The 21,304-nt window shown below is 37.0% G+C and overlaps 1 protein-coding gene and 3 non-coding genes across 4 annotated transcripts in view; 2 read left to right on the top strand and 2 right to left on the bottom strand.

Annotated features, from left to right (window-relative positions):
- Nucleotides 1-10,260, top strand: part of LOC6043458 (forkhead box protein S1) — a 31,703-nt gene extending 21,443 nt beyond the window's left edge. The window contains exons 3-10 of the mRNA XM_038256804.1: nt 2,542-2,599; nt 6,400-6,649; nt 6,712-6,796; nt 7,299-7,672; nt 7,736-7,814; nt 7,879-7,939; nt 8,006-8,074; nt 9,487-10,260. Of these exons, the coding sequence (XP_038112732.1) occupies nt 2,542-2,599; nt 6,400-6,649; nt 6,712-6,796; nt 7,299-7,672; nt 7,736-7,814; nt 7,879-7,939; nt 8,006-8,074; nt 9,487-9,578 (1,068 nt within the window). The 3' untranslated portion in view covers nt 9,579-10,260. The remainder of the gene's footprint in view (nt 1-2,541; nt 2,600-6,399; nt 6,650-6,711; nt 6,797-7,298; nt 7,673-7,735; nt 7,815-7,878; nt 7,940-8,005; nt 8,075-9,486) is intronic.
- Trnae-cuc lies at nt 8,643-8,714 on the bottom strand. The gene has a single exon. It is a non-coding gene; the product is annotated as a tRNA-Glu (tRNA).
- A 1,813-nt stretch (nt 10,261-12,073) lies between the features above and the next one.
- Trnal-uag lies at nt 12,074-12,153 on the top strand. The gene has a single exon. It is a non-coding gene; the product is annotated as a tRNA-Leu (tRNA).
- An 8,846-nt stretch (nt 12,154-20,999) lies between these two features.
- Nucleotides 21,000-21,071, bottom strand: Trnae-cuc. Its single transcript has one exon. It is a non-coding gene; the product is annotated as a tRNA-Glu (tRNA).
- Nucleotides 21,072-21,304: the final 233 nt, after the last annotated feature.

The following is a 21,304-nucleotide window of genomic DNA, read 5'->3' as shown; positions in this document are numbered from 1 at the left end:
CGCGAGAAAAAAGGCGAGCGCGAGCGAGAAGAGAAAAGAACTAGAAGTTCTCTCCCTCGCTCGCGAGTGAGAAAAGCTTTCCTTCTTCTCACTCGAATCCCAACGCTGCTCGAAAGGGTTGTTAAATAGTAAAAAAAAAAACAGCAGAAACTGCAGAAGAATTTTCAATTCAGTAATTTTACTGGCAACCAGTCGGGTTGAATTTCAGTGTAAACGTCAACCGGAGAAGTTGTTGTTTCCTTCTTCCAACATTGCTGACGGAGAAAAATTCTGAAATAAATTAAATATAGCGTAACTTTGTTGATAATTCATTAGGTATCGATTCAAAAATAATATAATATGCACCAGACTCTGTCACCTTCAACTAATTTAAGGTCGTTGAACTCAAATGATACCTTTTAAATAAACTTGATTCGATCGTCCTCAGTTTGGAGCCATCCATAAACCACGTGAACACTATAGGGGGGAGGGGGGGGGTCTGCGGTTGTCCAATGTCCACGCTCCATACAATAATGTTTTTTTTCTAATCTAATCTAATCTATTTTTTTTTTTTTTTTGTATGAAAAGTGTCCACTACAAAAAAGTGTCCACTTGGTTTATAAATGGTCCCTTTAATGAGAAGCATCGTATAATCGAAGTTCAGATAATCGAGTACGGACTGTATTACTCTAATAGGAAAATTTACAAAAAATATGTTTTATATCTTCAAGATTTTCGATGGTACTTTTTGATTAAAATAATTATCTTCTTGTATTCCGATGGCATTTCAAATAAGTTAACTTGGAAGTTGTAAAAAATATAGACGTCATTAAACATTTGAAAAAAAAATTGTGAAATTTGTCAATTTCATGTAATTTGGCAAATATTCTTATCAACATTATCAAAGTATTTTGTCAAAAGGCATACAACAAATTCTGGAAATTTATTCTTACTAAACGTTGAATAAATTAACTTTGGAGGCAAACATATAAAAAATATATATTGAAATATATATTGAACAGTTATAAATAAAAATGTAAACTAAAACGTTTTGAAGGTTTCAAACTGACTCCCCCGGCCGGTATCGCCCATCGAAAAATGCCCCCATTTTCCGCCTTCAGACGTCGTCCAAGGACCTCGCTCGGCTCGGCTCGGCTCGGCCCGCTCTTCTATTTAATGCGCCGATCAAGCGCGAAGAAAGCGGTAATTATTTTACAATTAAAAATTAGCACACTTATTTTCGCTGCAGCTTTTTTTTTTCTTTTTCGCCGAACTCACTTGCTTGCAAGCAAAAAGGCGGTCAAGCGAAAATAAGTGGCAAATTTTCAGGTCAATTCGCACACACTTACCGTGAACAAAAAAAAATGCACAATTTTCTTTGCAAGATTGTCCGCTATCAACTTTGAGATTGTCAAGCAAAGAAAAGTCGCCAAGGACGGAAATGGATTTAAATTTTTAAGTCTGATTAATTCGCATTCACCTTTGTCCACAGAGAAGAGTCACCGCAGCTTAAGTCGGATCTATTTTTCTAAGTCGAAAATAACTCTTTCACCTGCGCTGTGACACGTGTTCGGTTTAGCGACTTTGTAGTCGACGACATGTTCACGGCGTTGCGGCCATGTCGGACTTTGTCACCCGAATCCCCCATCCTGGGGGCCATCATTAGGTCATGTTGGATTTAATGGCATTAGATGAGTTAATTAATTTGGGTGACGACTCCTCCGAGACGTTTCCTCCCCCCCAACGAACAAGTGTTTCGCTTTCGCGCGGTTTATATATTTTGAAACGGTCGAGATGTTGTTGTTTAGCGGGGCGTGGTTCGTGAAAACACCAAATATTTATCTCCCCAAGTCATATTATTTAGATTGATAACTGGCAACAACGGTGGACGGTTGTAGCTACAACCAATCAAGTTCCGCTCAAACATTTTGACATGTTCGATGGGTGATTTGAATAGTTCAGAAAACAAGCGTTCAACAAGAATCGCCGACTCATTAGACGAAACGATTAACAGCAAAGAGAAACAACACTTCGCAACTGCGCCGTCTTCGTCGTGAAAAACCGTGTCACGGCGGACGTCGTGAACGGCGTGATTGATTGTAATCTGTAGCCCGTTTCAATTTATCACACCATCCAAATGGCTGCGGAGTTCGCGTGGGACACATCGCACGCACGGTTTGGCAGGCTCAATTGGGCGAATAGTTCTCGCCCGGCTATACATTTGTTCTCGGGAGAGGTAACATTATACTTCCATTTGGAACGTGTGCGAACCCCGGCCAAACCAGCTGTTCCGTATATTTCAATTGGGCAACAAGGCGACAACAGGCGAGCCAAGAGCGAGAGATTCTATGCTCCGGCTTTAATCCATAATACTCCCACGATTTAAAAATATAACCATATCTCAACGCCAGTATCGTTTGGTGGGTGGGACGCCACCAGGAGCTTTGGGGATTTTCCGGTAGATTTGAGCTCGGGTTGGCCACACGGATTGACAATGGGTTTTGCCTTGAAATAATTCGTTGATTTTATCAGGTGTCATTTGTTTTTGTCTCTTCTTTTCAGAATCTGATAAATCTTCCCAAAATCAAACAGGAGAGCTTCAATGGACTGAGTCACCTAGGTGAGTGCTACAAGGAATTAAAAAAAATAGACGTGATTAATTAATGTTAGTTATTTATATATCTTGTGCAGTACTGCACGGAGAAAAAAGAGTTCCCAAAATCGTGAAGCACCGTTCATAAAATTGGGAACCACGAAAAAAGTGTTCAAATTCCATGGTACGTTTTTGAAAATCGTACCATGGCATTTGAACACTTCGTTCGTGGTTCCCAATTTCATGAACGGGTATTGACGATTTTGGGAACTCTTTTTTCTCCGTGTTCGATAGTATAATTTTCAAACATTTTTTACCGTGAATAACTTCTTAAGTTTATGTACAATTGATTTTTTTTTTGTAATAAATAACATTGTAAAATGTTTAATTCTAAATGCCATGGAACTATCATAGGCAACCATGCGCATCCCCTAATCACCCTCACAGACACCAGAAATTTACAATTTTATTTATTGGCAGAAAATTCACTAAAACATTTCTTGACGAAACTAAAGCGTTTACTGACATCAACTTAAAAAAATTCGAGTTGTGTATAAAATATGTATATCATCAAAAATATTCAATTAACTTTACGAAAATTTAAAGAAAATACATGATTTTAAATTTTGATTTAATCGAATTCTGGGAAAACCATATCAAATCTCAAAGATTAACTTTGACTATGATATAATTTCAAAAATGTCAAAGATGCCATTTCGACGTCGTCGTGCTATCTTGTCGCAACCGCCATTTTGACGTTCCGAGAAAAACGCGTTTTAATGTTTGACCTTGAATAAACAAAAACGAGAGCACGCAATGTAAACAATGACAAACACGTTTTGTTTGGCTGACCATTCTGTGCATTGTTCCGAAGTTTGGTTGAAGTTGGTTGCTGGAGTCCCGAGTTATAATTACAAATGTTTACGGTAGTCTAGCTTGTACGTGCGTCAAACGCATCCTGACCTGAAATCCCTTTGGCCTTTTGTCGCACTTCCATCAATTTTCAGGGAGTGACAAGATAGTACGACAAGATTAAAACTACTTTTATATGAAAAGTGACAAAAATTTTCGGAGCTTTTTTGGTTTTCATTGAATATCTTATGATTGAAATCGAATTTTGCAAATGCACGTACGACAAGTTAGCATGACGGCGACAATTTGTCAAAACAAAACAGTAAAATTGGATTGATATTGAAAGTAAATAAAGAGAAGCATTGTCTCAATCTAAACAAAAGCGGTGTTTTCCTTTTGCAGTCCATAAAATCGAATATTTAAAAAAATTGTATAAAGCTCAACAAAAAAATGCTCATTTATCAAACACAACAAATAAGGGGTCGAAGCAAAATTGGATTCCATCGTCCTAAAAAAATAAGGAGGAAAAAATAAAAAAAAACTTCAATATTTTAATGGTGTTGAAACCCAATCAACTGAATTTTTTTTTGAAAACTTATGATGCAAAAAAACTGGACTGGTTTTAAATGCATTTTAAGACTCTTTGAACATGCTATATTTTGAGAGGATTTAGGTATAATCCTCTTGACTTTAATTTCAAGCACACTAAATAAGTTTTTTTACATTAAGAGGAAGCCGCCATCTTGACACGACTCGAGTTTATTCGAAATCAGTTTTAGGGAAAATGTTGTAATTTGAACAAGTTCTGTGTGTTGTTGGCGGAAAACATATCTGTCAAGATTATAAATAATTCAATAATTTTAACAATTAAAACGAAGTATATTTAAAAGATTTCCAACCTAAAATATTAAGCTATCATTGATTTGATAAGCGATCATATTTGATTTAATATGATGGCTATCAAGAATCGAACTAAATTTTATGTTATTTTGTGATTTTCAAGTTTTTAAAAAAATATTATTTTTTGTTGCATCGTCAGAAGTCCGCAAAATATATAAGAAATTTTAAAGATTTTTTACCAGCTCTTAATTATTTGTTCTGAATTAATATTAGTAATTATTCTCTTGAACTCACACGACATGGTTAAATTTTAAATATCTATTGACGTAGTAGCGGTACCGGTACGACCGCTTCCATGACTTCTGAAGAGACGTATTAAATTTTACGACAAGGTTTTTTTATGTTAGGATTTTGAACATTTTTGTTTATTTTTCAATGTTTTCGCCTCTAAAACTCAGTCTCATGATTTTGAATTATTTTATTTAAAAGTTTAGCCCATTTTTCATACGAAGTGTTTTTTTTTTTTTTTGTTATAGTGGGGATTCTATAAAAAATTACAAAATTGAAGTACCAATAGTTCATTCCTGGATTTAGAAAAAAATCTCATGCATTCATTCCAATGTTGAATTTGCTGAACAGCAAATTGCTTTTAAAAATAGAAGCATAGGATTGAGTTCAAGAGACAAAAACTTTGAAAAACTTATTAAAATTGACAAAAATAGTCAAAATTAAAACTGTTGAAAAAAACATTCTCGTAAAATTACGATAACCTGTAATTGCATTCTTTAACCTTGACTTTTATTTATTTATTTATATTAACATTTTTTTCCTTACCTCCCCACTTTGCGGAACATAAAGTACATAAGCTCTTAGGGGGAGGGGGTTACCGTAGGTGTGACAAGATGTGACGATGGGGGGAGGGGGGTTTGCGGGACTGTGACGTCACACTAGTTTTTTTTTTATGATTGCATAATATTTATTCGAAATGTACACAATTAAATTAAATCCTCTTTTCTAAATTGTTTGCTTACTTTTATTCAGAAGTATCACATTATAATTTATTATATAGTCTATTTTTTTATTCAGCTGGAACTTCAATATTTTGCAAATTTTAGCTCGATAAAAATAAATGCTTTGAAAGCAGGGTGTTCATAAGAAAACTGCTATAAATGGTTTGAACTTAATCAAGATTTTTGTATACTTGAATGTTATACCAGGTCTTCTAATTTTTAAAAGGTACAAAACTGTTTTTTACATTAATAATTATATAATAATTATAATTAGACATTTTTTTTTCCTATTAAAATTGGCAAAAATACCAAAATTTTGAAAGTTTAAAGAAATAAAAACTATAAAAACCCCATATAAAAGGGGAGGGGGTCTGGCATAATGTGACGTACTTTTTGAGGGGGGGGGGGTTCAACTTTGTGTGACAAAGTGTGACATAGGGGAGAGGGGGGGTTAATTTTGGCCGATTTTTGCGTGACATACTTTATGGATGACGCCTAACTCTTAAATTTGATTTTGATTTGAATTGGTGATTTTACTGGTCTTGATAATATATTTGAAAAAATGCCATTTATGAATATTTATTTTCCAACCGTACATTACGCTTTAATTTTATTTTTGAATAAAATTTAAGTGGTTTTTGTTTTTAATTGTTTAAAAAAATTAGTTTTCCGACACTAAAACTAAAAAAATAATATATTTAACATATTTAGTATTGATACTTTGGCAATTTTCAGAATACTATTTTTTCAAACTTTTACAATCTGCTGCAGCATCAGTGCAACTCTTTATCACCACATCACAACTTGAAACAACACGCGATTGTTGCCATTGAAATTCTTAATCCATTGATTAGGAGGCATAGACTTCTCGAGTACTTCTCGCGACGCATTGAATGAAAAGTTCCACGCATCGATCCAAATCTGTACAGAAAGTGTGCTATCAATCGTCATTGACACGTAACACATGGGATGTGGTCTTGCCTTCTGACTGAAGCATTGAAATACTCTCTTCTTGTAATCACTCGCATGTGCCAGTCGATTGCGTAAATAATTTCTGAAATTCATTGTATTTTTGATAACAAGTGTTAAAAATAAGTTATAACATTTTTTGTTCGATTCCCACAGTTGCCCTGCCAGCGTACGAGCAGGTCAAATCCCCGGGCACACCCCAGCACCAACAGCAGCACCAGCAGCATCTGCCGACCGTGATCGAGCGCGTCCACGACAACTCCGAGTCGGACAACGGGGACAACCCGAACAACAACAACACCGTCGTGCCCGTGTCCATTTCGGCCGCCGGAATCACAATCAAAACCGACGAAATCACCGTGGCCAGCAACCTCACGGGGGACGATCCGAGGACCACCAATCCGAGGTTTGTTAAATTTTTGTTGTAATTTGCGTCGAAAATTAGATTTTTCTCTTTAAAATTTTCAGTTCCGTCAGTCCCACGGGATCGAGTCGAAACTCGAACGCCAAACCACCCTACAGCTACGTGGCGTTGATAGCCATGGCGATCCAGGTTAGTACCACGCGAGAGTCTTAGTCTAGCGCCGAATCCCAGCTGAAACGTGATCTCGGCTGTAGACTAACACGCGCTCGCGACGTCTTCCAGTGCCAAGAAAAAAAAAGCAAGAATTCACGTCATAAATTACACGCATTCATTAGTGGCGAGAATTTATTAATCACGTTTTAATCCGGCCGGCCTCATCGCGCGAGACTCTTCTAGAGGAAAAACGGATGCCACTTCATCTCAGTCATCGCGTCCCAGAGAAGACTCGAGTCGTGGACGAAAAATCGGGGAAAGTCGCGCGAAAGATTATTAAAACATCTAATTTATAATTACCATTAAAGTTGATAGTCCGGGCTTTCGTCACCGTCTTTAAGTCGCGCAGTTGTGGGGCTAATTTATCGTAATCATCTCCGGTCATTTGTAGCGAAGGCACGACTTGGACGTTTCTTTGATCCGGTCATTTTGGGAGGATTTGTAACGTAACTGTTGGTCTTTTCTTCTCCTCCCCCAGAACTCCCAAATGAAGCGAGCGACGCTGAGCGAGATCTACGGCTACATTACGTCCCGATTTCCGTACTTTGAGAAGAACAAAAAGGGCTGGCAGAACTCGATCCGTCACAACCTCAGTCTGAACGAGTGCTTCGTGAAGATCCCGCGGGAGGGCGGTGGCGAGCGCAAGGGCAACTACTGGACGCTGGACCCCCAGTACGAGGACATGTTCGAGAACGGAAACTACAAGCGGAGAAGGCGCATGAAGCGACCCTACCGGACAGGCCACTACTCCAAGATGTTCGGCGACTCGTACATGGCCAACGCCGGCAACTTTACGCACCGGCCGGTTTTCGCGCAGAGTCCATACCAGACGTACCCGCGGTACGACACCGGGTAAGCAACTTCCACGAACCCCCTGAAATAAAACAACACCTAAGTCCAACTCTCTCTCTCCAGAACAACGTGGATGCCAACGCCACAGCTCGGCTCGTACACCTCGTGCTCCACGCGGTCCAACTACTCATACTCAACGCAGGTAAGTTCACCAGCCCAAGTCCCAATCGGACCAACCCCGCTATAATCCTCCAACTTTGTTCCAGCTGCAGCAGCCTGTGCAACCTGTGACCATCAACACCTACGGATCGTTATCGCAAAACTTAGGTATGGCAGAACGCAGGGTAATTTGTGCAAATTAGTTCAACTAAATGCTTTTTTTACCTATTTTAGTTTCCGGCAGTACACCACCCCCCTGTCCACGGAGATTCGAGCCGTATTACACACACTGGGACACTGCTAGTAAGTAGTTTCTTGAATTTGCGTTTAAAATTTAAAGTGAATTCAAAAATAACTCATAACAGATCACTTAAACAAAGAAATTATTGGAAATATATGTCAAAAAAGTTTTCAAAAATTTGTCTTTAAACTGTTATAAACTCTACTTAAATTTAAATATCTTATGACATTGTTGCCAGAGAAACTCATAAGAAAGGCCATTCAAATACCTTTTCGAAGATGTTTAAAATGTTGTTTCATAAGTATTTAATCCAAATCTATACAACATCTTCTGTTTTTTGAACTCCATTTAAGTATGAATATCTCGTCACAGTGCTGCCAGATAATCAAATTTTACAACTAGTAGGAAAGGTCTGAGATGCTCGAAGATGGATTATTTTTTAATCGTATAACGAATTTAAATCCAAAAATTAATAAATTACACTATATGGTCTAAATATTTTATGACTTGTTATTTTCGAGCTTTTTCTCCTTACTATGCTATGTCTCGATATCCCCGACAGTGTTGCCAGACCATCAAACTGAAGTGGTCTTAAAATATTTCCAACACTCAAAAAACAGACAAAAAAGTTTCCCATACCGGGAATCGAACCCGGGCCTTCCGGGTGAGAGCCGGATATCCTAACCACTAGACAATATGGGACTTGCGAGGGAAGGGGTAAGAATTTGCCATTTTCTGGCCAGCAGTTTTGCGCTAGGGTTGACCTAACGAAAAAATGTCTATAAATAAGTCTTACAAAAGTAAAAAAACTGAGTCCGACGTTCTTGCTCGTTTTCGAAATATAAAATAAAAAAAAATCGAACTATAATGATTGAAATAGGAATAAATAAATTACTTTGCTTTAAAACAGTCAATAACTTTGACGCCTCGTTATTTTTGTTTGCTTTTTCCTATTTCTTGAGCACTTTTTGGTATTTTTTTCTAAATATTTATAAAGTTATTTGAATTTCGTTTTAAAATGTAAGCTAAAAACATAATCGCAACACCAAATATTTCGTTAATACAATAAGGCCGTTGCAAACATTTTTAAAATTTTATGTCACCCCCTTCAAAATTTGTCTGAAAAATCAGGGGGCAAAACAATATTTTTCCAAAAAAAAAAATCAAAGGTCTAAACAACTGAGAACAACTTAAAATGAAAAAAAGCCAATTCTTAGATATTTTGGACACTAATGATGGCAAAACAACTGGACAGGTATATAATGCATTTAAAAACACTTATTTTTTTCATTAAAATGTTGAAACCATGTGTGAATATTACTTGATGGTTTGTAAATCGTTATATATTTTTATATGAAAAACGAATTTCTATTGATGTTGATAAATAAAGTATTTAAATAATATCAATCAAGATTTTTTTTTCAAAACATCAAAAATCGAAAATTTATTCAAAACATGTTTCTTCTAATTTCAGTTCTGCCCGTGGTGAAGGATGAAGCCTCAAATCAGATGAGTGTAAGCTCCACGCAGCAGTCCTACCAGAAGAACTACCTGCCGCAACCGTAACGGCGAATGAGCAGGCTTGGGGCCTCAACACCAACTCTACCACCGTCGGATACCAATACCACCACCACCACCACCAGAACGACGCTACCACCACCATCATTGTCATTGGCCAAACTCAGCCCAACATTTTTCTGTAGATACAGAAGGAAATTTTAACCTTGTTTAACATTTAGAAGTGTAGAAAGTATAGGAACATGATTTTTTTTCGATGTACCAACGCGCAAAGTTGGGCGAAACTCACTCTAGAACATTTGCATTTACAGGGTCGATTTTTCGAGAGCGCAAATTTGAACGATTCATATCAATCCAAATTGATGTACAAACAAAATTGTAAGCGTAACTTAGTTTTCGTGTATATAAAAAGAAATATAAATGCTTCAAATCAAGAATATGATCGGGATCTCTAGGCGTTAGGTAACAACTGAGTTAAACAAAAAAGAGGAAGGCTATACACACACAAGTAAATTATTTATTTAATAAAGTCTAGCATTAGGTCTAACGATACCGTAACTCTCAGTCTTGTATCAGGAGGTCACACTACAAAAACTGCAACGGTTTGGCGATTCGATGTAAATGATAAAATTGTCCGTCCAAACACGAGCGAACATGCGTATCACTCCTCTAACCTTCCCTCTCTTCCTACATAATTGACGTTACGAAATAAAGTTATGTGAAACTGTAATCGCGAGCGAAACATTTCTTCCAAGATGACAAGACCATCAATTGCGCATAAATTTCGTCTACCGCGCGGTGACACTTGTTGGATCCCGTAACTTCTCGGTAAACGCTGCGCTCATTTGCAGTAATTCAATGCGCTGAAGATGTACTAGCGCGCGCAGCATCTGGGCAACGAGCTCCGCAGAGAGGCGCGCATCAGCAATTAGACTAGCAATTAATTTTCGACGGAACGAAACCAGACAGATGATATACGAGCTACTTGCAGTGTCAGGAAAATGTGTGAAGAAAGGAAAAAGAGCGGTTTTACGTCTCACTTTGAGCAGGAGATGAGTTCTCGCCAAGACAAATCAGTCCCCGCGGTGTGAGGGATGAGCACGATACGGGAGGATGCAAGTCATTAACCAAAGTGTCACTTTGATGATGGTGAAAAATTAGAAGGAAGGTGTTAAAAGGAATAATGTGACTCCGCGTGTCGCGGTGACGGATCGAGGATTGGGTTTTGATTTACGGCTTGAATTACAGTTCCTTTCGTAGATGCTAGCAAAGGAGTGTTTTCACCTTAAGGCATGTTCAACCGAAAGCGTCCAAGTATTTTTGGATGTTGTCAGCTAACCACCGAATCGTGCACTTCTAAGCTGCATGCTCGAATTCTTAAGGCCACTTAAGGCATGTCCCTGCTGCTACATTCCCCAATTCGTTCGGACGAATGCACCGAAAGCAAATAAATTACATGCATTTATGAAAACACATGTTCCTCCACGTTAAAACTGTCGTCGGGCAGGGCAGCAGCGCCGGAAGAAACGCGCGTCGAGAAAAATTGAAACAGATTCGTTTTCGTGATTTCCCACTCACATTACGTCGTGGTTGTGCCTTCTTGTCACGAATGGGGTTTTTAAAGTTTTAAAGAAAAAACATTTTAAACTGCAAATTATAACCAATAAAAAAGTCGTTTCATTTGAGAGATAATCGTTTCATTTGAGAGATAAAGACCAAAGAAAGTTGACTTACGACAACAAAGCACAACGCTGAGTATCGAACACGGGCGTGCGAGGGATAAGCTTCATATTTGTTAAAGACTATGTTAATAGGAATGTCTTGGGATGCGTTTTTCTTTCGCTCTCGCACACTTTCTGGGCCTCATATTTCATCTTCCCGAAGAGCGGTCGAGCCAAGGGATTCCCTTGCGCCTCCCGTGTCACGGTTTGACGATTTCGGCACAACTGCTGGCGCACATGCCGGCTGCGACTACAATCGCCAACAAATGGAAGGATTCGACGAAAATCGGTTCTAATTTGTTTGTTTTTCACTCGCTCGAAATAAAATACTTAACATTTTAAATATTATTAGATCGCTGTCACAACGTCGTCAATCATGGCGACCGGAGAGTCACTTTGCTGCATTATGAGCGCGAGTGCATCTTAATACTAATTCTTAAGAAGGGGGAAACTGACTGAAATTGATATGACGATTATGAGACGATCAGTCTTTTGCACTATAGTCTATGACTAATGGGAGCACATGTTCCTTTATTTTGGAGCAGCGCGGCTGCTGGGAGCATTGACTAATGATAGGGTTAGGAAAACTATATCCATAGACATCGTAACTAATGAGCTTCCGGCGAAACGTGCCCATTTCCGTAAACCTTTCCACCGTTCACGAACAGAAAAGTTTGCGTTCGAATTAGAACCGCGGGGTTATTTTAAGAACCACCCCAACAACAATTTGCCAGACCAAGCCCGGTTGAAGCGATTTTCTGATAAGAATTCTACCCCCGGCAATGGGACCGGTTAACGTTGGGTTACCTTCACTGGCACCAAGGCAGCGTGGCCGAGCGGTCTAAGGCGCTGGTTTTAGGCACCAGTCAGAAATGGCGTGGGTTCGAATCCCACCGCTGTCAAGATTTTTTGTGCGCATCGCGTCGGAGTGAGTAATGTCTCTTTTTACCTGTATATTGTACTTTAACAGCTGTTTGGCTGGGTAATTTTAGGGTGGTGGAATTTCATGCTTCAGCATAGGTGGAAGGGGTTGATATTTTTCTCTCTCTTGCTGTTAGCTCTCATGCGTTCTCACGAGAGAAAGAGAGACTCCAGAGGGGAGGAGCGTTTATCTCTTGAACCAGAATTCAAAAACACGCACACAACGCAATGATGTGATTTAGAGTAATCAAATTTTTTCCAGAAAATGGCGGCCGCTCTAAAAAAAAGTGTTCAAAAGACAGGTTGTTCTAAAGGCAATATAAAGTTCGATACCTTCTGCGAGCTATAGGGTTTTTTTAAATAGCAAGTGGTAAAAAAGTGGTATATTTGTTTTTCTGTAATATTTTTTATATTTTTTCACCAAATTTAGCTGGTAGAAATTTTATTTAAAGTTTGTGTCACCCTTGTAGAACTAGTGTCTTTCATTAAAATGTTGAGACTGTGGCTTGTTATTAAAATTTTTCTATTTTTAGTTATTTATTTTTTATTTTTTGAAAATTTGATTTGTTTTAGAGAAAAAAATCAAACAAGTATCGGAAGTCGCGATGGCTCTTACGACGTATTGCGAACTAGCCAAAGAAATATTCTTTTTCCTAAAGTTAAAAGGTTTATTTCCAATATGTGGTTCCAAATTTAAAAATTTGTAAAAAGCTTGAAAAGCACTTTTTTCTACTAATGCAGAAACTAACACTATTAAATGTACCGTCATTAGGGGTGACATTGGGTCTGGGGGTAAGATTGGGTCATACAAAAATGCTGAAAATTGTATGACCCAATCTCACCCACCAGACCCAATGTCAAAAAATAAAAATTAAAATCACATGTAATTTTTTTTACATTTCAATGAAAAAAAACATGGAAAATTCAATATTCAGCAGTACGGTCGGTTTGCAATCATTAATTTTCAAAAAATCTGCAAAAAAAAAAACTTTTTACGGTATTACTGCACATAAAAAAATCACTAAAATTAAAAATTTTTACAAATTCACTCAAACAAGTTAAAAATGATTATAAACACTGGGGAATATTTTGAGCTGATTGACCATAAAATCACATTTAAATTTTGAAGTGCTTTGACAAAAAAGAATTTGCCCTCTTATTTTTTGGACCGATTTTAAAGGGGATTTTTTTTACAAAATGTTTGCCACATTTTTGATTGTCGAGTTTCATTATGAACCCTGAACAAATCTAATTGTTAAGAATTTCTAGATCCAATATGGCGACTAAAAAGCGGTGATGATTGATGTTGAGAAAATGCATTTGGTTATTCAATAGGTAATCAAATCATCCATTCAAATTTGACTAAAATGAGGTAGCAGAACTCAAATTTGATGGTAAAAGTGAGAAAAAAATGATTTTATTTTGTTCATGATTAGAATCGAACTCAAGATAATCTAGTCTAGACTGTGAATATTTATTTAAGGGGTTACATATTGTGGATTTAGCTCGTAGCTGGATTTTCTGGCACCTTCTCACGGTCATTGGAAACGGTCGTGGATATACCTAGGGGTTCCCACTTGGAGTGAAAAAATTCAATTTATAGAAAAAATATGGATTAAAATTTTGCTTTTTATCACTTCTCCGACATCAGGAAAAATTGTTTGAACATGCTCGGAATTTTTTATTCGGTCGGAAAAATATTATTTTCTTGAAAAAACTTTCATTTTTATTCACATGATCACCCCTAATTCTGGCTCGATGCCGCCATCATGCGACCGCGTGCTCCGTTTGTTTGTCAACAAAGCTGCAGCTGGATGGTGAGACGAAGTGAGGGGGGAAGAGATTTTGACATTTTTATGCCCGCATCTGGCCCGCCGCCTATTTCGTCGGTCACTGAATCGCCGGTCGTTTCCAGTGACCGAGTCCAGCTAGGTACTGATCGTACAATACATGTAGAAAATCATAAAATTTCATATTACAGAAAGTTCACTAAATTCACTAAAAAGATGATTTTCAATCACTCCTGAAAGATTCATGAAGATTTTTCTTGACTGAACTAAGTAAGAGACGATTTGTTCACTTTTTTGCCTTGCGCAAAGCGAACTGTCAAACTTCGTGAACGTTTTCCTCTAAACACCGAGTTGATTTACGGGTGCCACGATATCTCGAGATGGGATGGACCAAATTGGCTGAAATTTTGGGTGAAGACTCCCAAGACATATCCCGTGTGCATGACGAAGCCCGATTTGGAAATTTTGCTTTTTAAAAAATACAAAAATTAAAATCTTACGATTTTTTAAGTTTTTGAAAATCGGCCTTCGTCATGCACACAGGACTGGTTTAACGATTCTTCACCAAAATTTTGAGTTAATTTGGTCAAAGCAGTGCTGAGATATCGTGGCACCTGTTTTTTGAAACTGCTAACTTGAAATTGCTATAGTTATCTCGGCAATGGTACACCCAAATGTTTTCTTATTTATTTTGTTATTAGATGAAAATGTATATTTTAATGTCCTGCAAAAAGATTTTAAAAAAAGTTTAAATGTGTGCTCATACCAACATTTTAGACGATTTACATGTACGTAACCCCTTAAAAGACACCTCTAGAATCAAAAAAATATTTCAAAAATCATTTTTTGAAAACCTTTTAAAAGAAATTCAAAAAAAGAATTCCAAAAAAAGAATTTCAAAATATATTGAAATAAAATTATTTAAAAAAACACAGTAAGAGGTTTGTTGCTAAAAATGAATATAACCTGCAACTTGTGTGACCTTTTAACAAAATTGGTAGATTATTGAAAAGTTGAGTTTTGTTTTATTTAAGACGTTTTTATGCACATGGGATCAACAATTATTTGCTCCGATTTTCAACAGAATTTATCTGATGATGTCTACAATATTCTCAGATGTTTTGTCCTCTTACCTCTTACCTTGAGGTAAGAGGACAAAACATCTGAGAATATTGTAGACATCATCAGATAAATTCTGTTGAAAATCGGAGCAAATAATTGTTGATCCCATGTCTAATCTAATCTAATCTAATCTAACACAAACGTAGCCAGTCCGATGAAAGCATGCTGGAAAGTCTTGTGATTAGATTACGCCCCAAGCACTTTTCTTGTCAATATTAATAATTGCAGTACATCCGAGAATACCCGACAATGTAAAACAAAAATTAAAGCGGCCAGCCCTACTACGTTGTGTTTACCGCAGAGAGGATTCTGTGAACGGATCACATTTCACAGAATCTACAGGGGAGGAGGGATGCGTGGACATACCGTACCAAACGCTCCGATTTATAGTTGCATTGGTGTTGTGTAGGGTGTGTTGAGTGTAATGATATATGGGTCATTCCATCTCAACTGTGCACGAAAAAGTGCAAATTTGAAAATTACCCTCTCCGATCCTGCTCAAATTTGGCAGAGCTGTTGATACTATCAAAACATGTAAGAATCCCGAATTTTATCCAAATCGGACCACCCCCTCCATTTTTGTACCTCCCCAAAAAATCGACTTTTTGGCGATTTTTGAGCAAACCTCCTAGTTTCAAACGGCGATAGCTCAGGAACCACAAATCTTAGAGGGTCGGTCTTAGACTCAATTTTGAAGGAAATTGGACGTAGAATCCATTTCCGTGATCAAAATTTAGATTAATTTATTTTTTCTACCTGTATTGCGCAATTGAAAAATTTAAACGGCCGTATCTCAAAACACCCCAACTTATTTTTTTTTTATTTGACCTCACCATCGTGTTCCCCGGCCAATTTTACATAAGAATCACTTATTGACAGAAATGAATATGTTTTGTTCCAGAGATATCGAATTTTAAAGTTTTGTGTTTTCGAGATTACCTACATTAGCTTCATTCGCCGCATCTGCTAGAAGCACACAGGCGGGCTGATCAATAACTGCTACCTGGTGTTCTGGGAGATAGTTAATTTAATTTATCTTTTTATAATTTTACGCAAATATTTATTCAAATGGCTAATAGGGGAAATTCTCGTATGTTTGGCAGGTTAAGTCAAAAAGCCGTAATTGCCAATGGTAAACAAAGCCTATTTTGCATCGGTATCCGACCTACTTACGAAAAAACAAATTTCAAAAATGCTTAAGATTGTTCATCAACTTGTTTCTCAAGTGCCCCAAACTGAAAAAAAATGAAATTTTGTTACAATTGGGAGAAAAACAAATATTAGTGTCGGAGGTCACGGTGGCTCTTACGGCTTTTTGAAAACTCACCCGAGATTTTCACTATTTAAACAACAAATTTTGCAAAACTTTTGATAGAAACTTGCTTGTTCACTTCTTTCTTATTGAGCTATTTATCACTCGATTTCAGTTGAAAACGCTTTTAATCAGCTGTAATTGAATGCCAAAGCGCTGATATGGCAACATTAGAAGAACGCTGGAATTAGATGCTGTTCCCCTACCTTGATCAATCCATTTTTGTGAAAAAAATATTTATTGGGTTATTTTGAATGCACCGTTTATCTATGTGTTGCTAACCGTTTTAGAGAACCTCCGAGGCCATGACTAGGGCCTTTATCATGGGCGGTAGCAAAATAGTACCATTCAGCAAAAACCCCAAAACCTGCTTTATTATTATTATTATTATAGTTTTTTATTGACACTTTACCATAATTTGGCAAATCTCATTTATGGGTTAAAAGATTGATCATATTAAATCAATTTTTATATTGTGAGCCAGCTCCATTTGATTAAAAGATGATTTTGGTCAAGGTACATTTTATTTAAAAAAATCCTTTATACGTGAGGACAGCAGCCGTATTGTGTTCCAAGAATCCAAGAATGACAGAAGAAGAAAAAACACTGTTGTTCGGACGATGTCGAAATCATCGCAACAAAATTTGGGGAATTAGCCGCTTTGCAGCAGATCAAACTTGGTGATTTTCTTACATTTTTCAGTTTTATACTTCACAGAAATCCTTTTCCTACTCCTTTTGATCGTCCTTCACTAGAGTACAACAAATCAACAAAATTTTATTCATTTTAATTCATATTTTTAACTCAATAATGTATCATGCACTTATTGTTCAGTGTTACTAACAAGATTAATTGCATTTTGCATCGGAATCCAATTCTGCCCTTTACTGTGTGTCGTTATTGCTCTGTCCTGTGGGTTAGCACAGAAATTCACTTCATTCATTGTTTTTAACAGATAAACATTCGCGATTAAACTCCAGTTTCCTACAGTGTTATACAGTTAATTTTTGCCCAATTTGATAAAGATTATTTATGATGAAATATTATTTCAATAAATGACCAGGTAGCAGTTATTGATCAGCCCGCTTGTGCGCTTCTAGCAGATGCGGCGAATGAAGCTGATTTAGGTAATCTCGAAAACACAAAACTTTAAAATTCGATATCTCTGGAACAAAACATATTCATTTCTGTCGATAAGTGATTCTTATGTAAAATTGGCCGGGGAACACGATGGTAAGGTCAAATTTAAAAAAATAAGTTGGGGTGTTTTGAGATACGGCCGTTTAAAGTTTTCAATTGCGCAATACAGGTAGAAAAAATAAATTAATCTAAATTTTGATCACGGTAATGGATTCTACGTCCAATTTCCTTCAAAATTGAGTCTAAGACCGACCCTCTAAGATTTGTGGCTCCTGAGTTATCGTCGTTTCAAACTAGGAGGTTTGGTCAAAAATCGTCAAAAAGTCGATTTTTTGGGGAGGTACAAAAATGGAGGGGGTGGTCCGATTTGGATGAAATTCGGGATTCTTGCATGTTTTGATAGTATCAACAGCCCTGCCAAATTTGAGCAGGATCGGAGAGGGTAATTTTCAAATGCTGTTCCGCTTCAGATGGAATGACCCATATAGTAAATATAATCAATGAATATAATCAATAGCAATATGTTACATAGTGAATTACCTTCATTATTAGCTGAAATAAAATACGTTATTAATTGAAATAAGGTAGAGCGTACAGCACAGTATTTTTTTTATCAGAAGAAATGAAGAGATTGTAAGAAATAATAGTAAGAAAAACTGAGAAAAGAGATTTAAAGAGAAGTTTGATAATTTCAGAAGAAATAACTATAAAGAAGAGAAGAATAAATGGAAATAAGAAACGTGGTAAAAACATGAAGGATGAAACATATTTTTGAATTCTCTGAATAGGATACAATCTGGAAGCACTGTTAGGGTTTGTTCACAAATTACGCACATGAATAAAGGGACGGAAGGGGGTTTGCAGATTGTAAAGCCCATGTTGAAGATAGGAAAAGTGCGTGACAGGAGGGAGGGTGGTTCAGAAGTCCCGAAAATCTCTGAATGTAATATTTGAATAACCCCTAAGGCAAGTTTTCAGGATGATGAAACGTCAGGCATAGCTGAGAGATTGAGCTTCTTGAGCTCTTCCCTCGCACGACAAACAGTACTTATCTTCGGTTTCCTGCGCTCCTCTGGCAGCAGCTCCCTTCTTCATCAAACTTCCCCTTAGCAGCAGGTGGAACAGCTTGGGCTCTGCTCTCGCCAGTTGCACTCTCCAGCCTGCGTCGTTGCCTCTCGCTCCCCGAGCCGATCGCGTCCAAAGAAGTCCACTCCTTGCGTCCGCCAGGCAACTAACGAAAAAAAAAAAAAAAAAAAAAACCGCAAATAATTGTTGATCCCATGTGCATTTTTAGCAACAAACCGATAATTACCGAAGCGATAACCGAAATTAGTCTGTTTATATACACTTGATGCTTCTTTTGTTTATATTTTTCGCCAAGAAAGCGCCAAACAATCAATGAAGAGGCGAAAACATTCCCAACAAAAAAAGCTCTCGTCACGAGACAAATCTCATCACTTGTTGCGCGGCGTTTCATGATTATTGGGCCCGGTTCGGTAAGTGTTTACCATTTCTTAATTTACTGTTTTGAAAATATTTACTACCGTGTTTAGTAAACTTTTTTGGCATGTTTACCAAATCACTCACGTGCTCCTGCCTCTTAATTTCGGGGCGTACAGTCATCCCACATATTCGGAACACCCACAAATTCGGAACACTTTTGTGATAATTTGTCAATAGCATGCCAAATGCATTTTTTCTGTCGCCCCTGCTATTTTTAGGACCTTTATTTGGACATTCTTTTGCTATTTCACTAGCAAAAGTAGTTCATTTTGGACAAAAAACTGCATTTCGAGACTATTTTATTCAGAGCATCAAAACAATGCCTCCAAATTGCCCGTTCCATAATTGTGGGATGTTATTGTGCCTCCCACAATTATGGAACACCTGGATTAAACTGATATTTTCACAAAAAAAGTTATCAGACCATTCATAAAACATCACTAAGCATGAGTTTCATTGATTTCAGTGAGTGAAGTAATTATTTTGTAAAAAATATGTACTCTAAGAGAGAATCAAAGTTTGTTTACATCCGTAAGAAAAAAGTGTTCCGAATTTGTGGTTTTCATGGGTCAATGTTTTTCTTCAAAAACTTGATAGAAAAGTTAAAATTTGCAGTTGTTCGATACAGGTTTCGAAAGATCGCAAGGATAGCTTTCAAATGAAGGTAAAAGCTAATCATTATGTTCTATTATCGATTTGCTATGATTTGCTGAACATTGGCCGATCCGTAAACTGTTCCGAATATGAGGGATGAGTGTACATGTTTATTTATTGGGAGTTGCGGCGCGGAGAAGGTCCTCCTAAAAACCCACTCTGAATATGTTGATGTTCTTTCGTTTTTTTGCTTCGATGATCCGCCGTGACATGTTGTATCTGCGAGTGTGATGTTTGTTGTACTTGTTCAGTTCAGTTTACGAAAATTTAGACTTTAATCTCGACTGCATCTGTGCAGAGGCTACGTCGTAAACTTTACTTGAGTTTGAAAACATTCATTACATGATTTTGATGTTGAATCTAAATATTTTCCATAAATATTCAATATTTTGACTTTGCATGAAAAATAAATAAATAAGTTATAGCAACTCAACTTTATTTACTATTTAAAAATGTTTTGCAAAACATATATCTTTGATCAAGATCAGACCAACTAGAACTCGATTAGATGGTTTATAAATCATCGATTAGTAAATCGTTTTGGCGCTAGCCAAGCACATTTCTGCAGACGGGTTTCCTCTAACTGACTGTCGCCACTGGTTGCCTCATAATAGAGTCATTAAATTTGTTTATGTGACCGAACAGATCGAGTTTCATGGCGCGTCCGGAATATATGGTAATAAAAAAAGAACTAATCGTCACTTGGTATGGGCTTAATAGTAGTGGCAGGGATTTCTTACTGGCGGTTCTACGTAAATAATGATGTTGAATTGCGTCCATTGTTGTTCAGACTATTAAAAGTGTTATCGTCAAAATTTAATCAGAATTTTAAGATTTAAAAAAGATCTTTATGCGATTTGGAAACTAATATAAAATATGATAAAAATAGTAATAAAATCAACTGAAAAATAAAAAAGAGACTTTAGGAAAACTATGAAATTATTTGATTGCGATTTTTTTTTTCATTTCTTTTTGTTCTAAAACTACACAGAAAAAAAATCATGGTAATATTACATCTGGGAAAAGGTACATTTTTTGTGTCAAAAAAATATGTAACTTTACCTCTGAAAATGTGTAATTTTACTACTTTTCTGTTGTAATGTCACTTTTTCATTCTAAATTGAGGTAAAATTATATCATAAAAGAGGTAATATTCAACCTTCCAAAATTACACCTACCAAAATGACACAATTTTTTACTGTTTAGAAAATTTTAGATTTTTTCCTATGTTTCACTTTTTTTCAAATTTCCTGCATTTTCCCGGTTTCAAACATGAGTGGCCCCCTCTAAAATGAAGCAAAAAAGCTTCCCATACCGGGAATCAAACCCGGGCCTTCCGGGTGAGAGCCGGATATCCTAACCACTAGACAATATGGGACTTGCTAATTCACCCTCAGCGTGTAATTTTCCGACCGCTCGAATTTTCCTCGGAAAATCGACCACCCCAACAGCTGTTGCCACCACCTGAATAATGGGTTTTCCAGTTTTTCCCAGGAATTTCAGTGCTTTATTGCACGGGCAAGAGTTACGGCATGAAACAGGTTGAGAGCAGAAAAAACACAAATTTTAATTTATTCGCACCGCGGGTGCCCCCGAGGTTTCGTAAATATT

Source organism: Culex quinquefasciatus, chromosome 2, assembly GCF_015732765.1.
Source record: "Culex quinquefasciatus strain JHB chromosome 2, VPISU_Cqui_1.0_pri_paternal, whole genome shotgun sequence".
Taxonomy (NCBI): domain Eukaryota; kingdom Metazoa; phylum Arthropoda; class Insecta; order Diptera; family Culicidae; genus Culex; species Culex quinquefasciatus.
The sequence above is the reverse complement of the archived record's forward strand: the minus strand, read 5'-3'. Positions and strand labels throughout refer to the sequence as shown.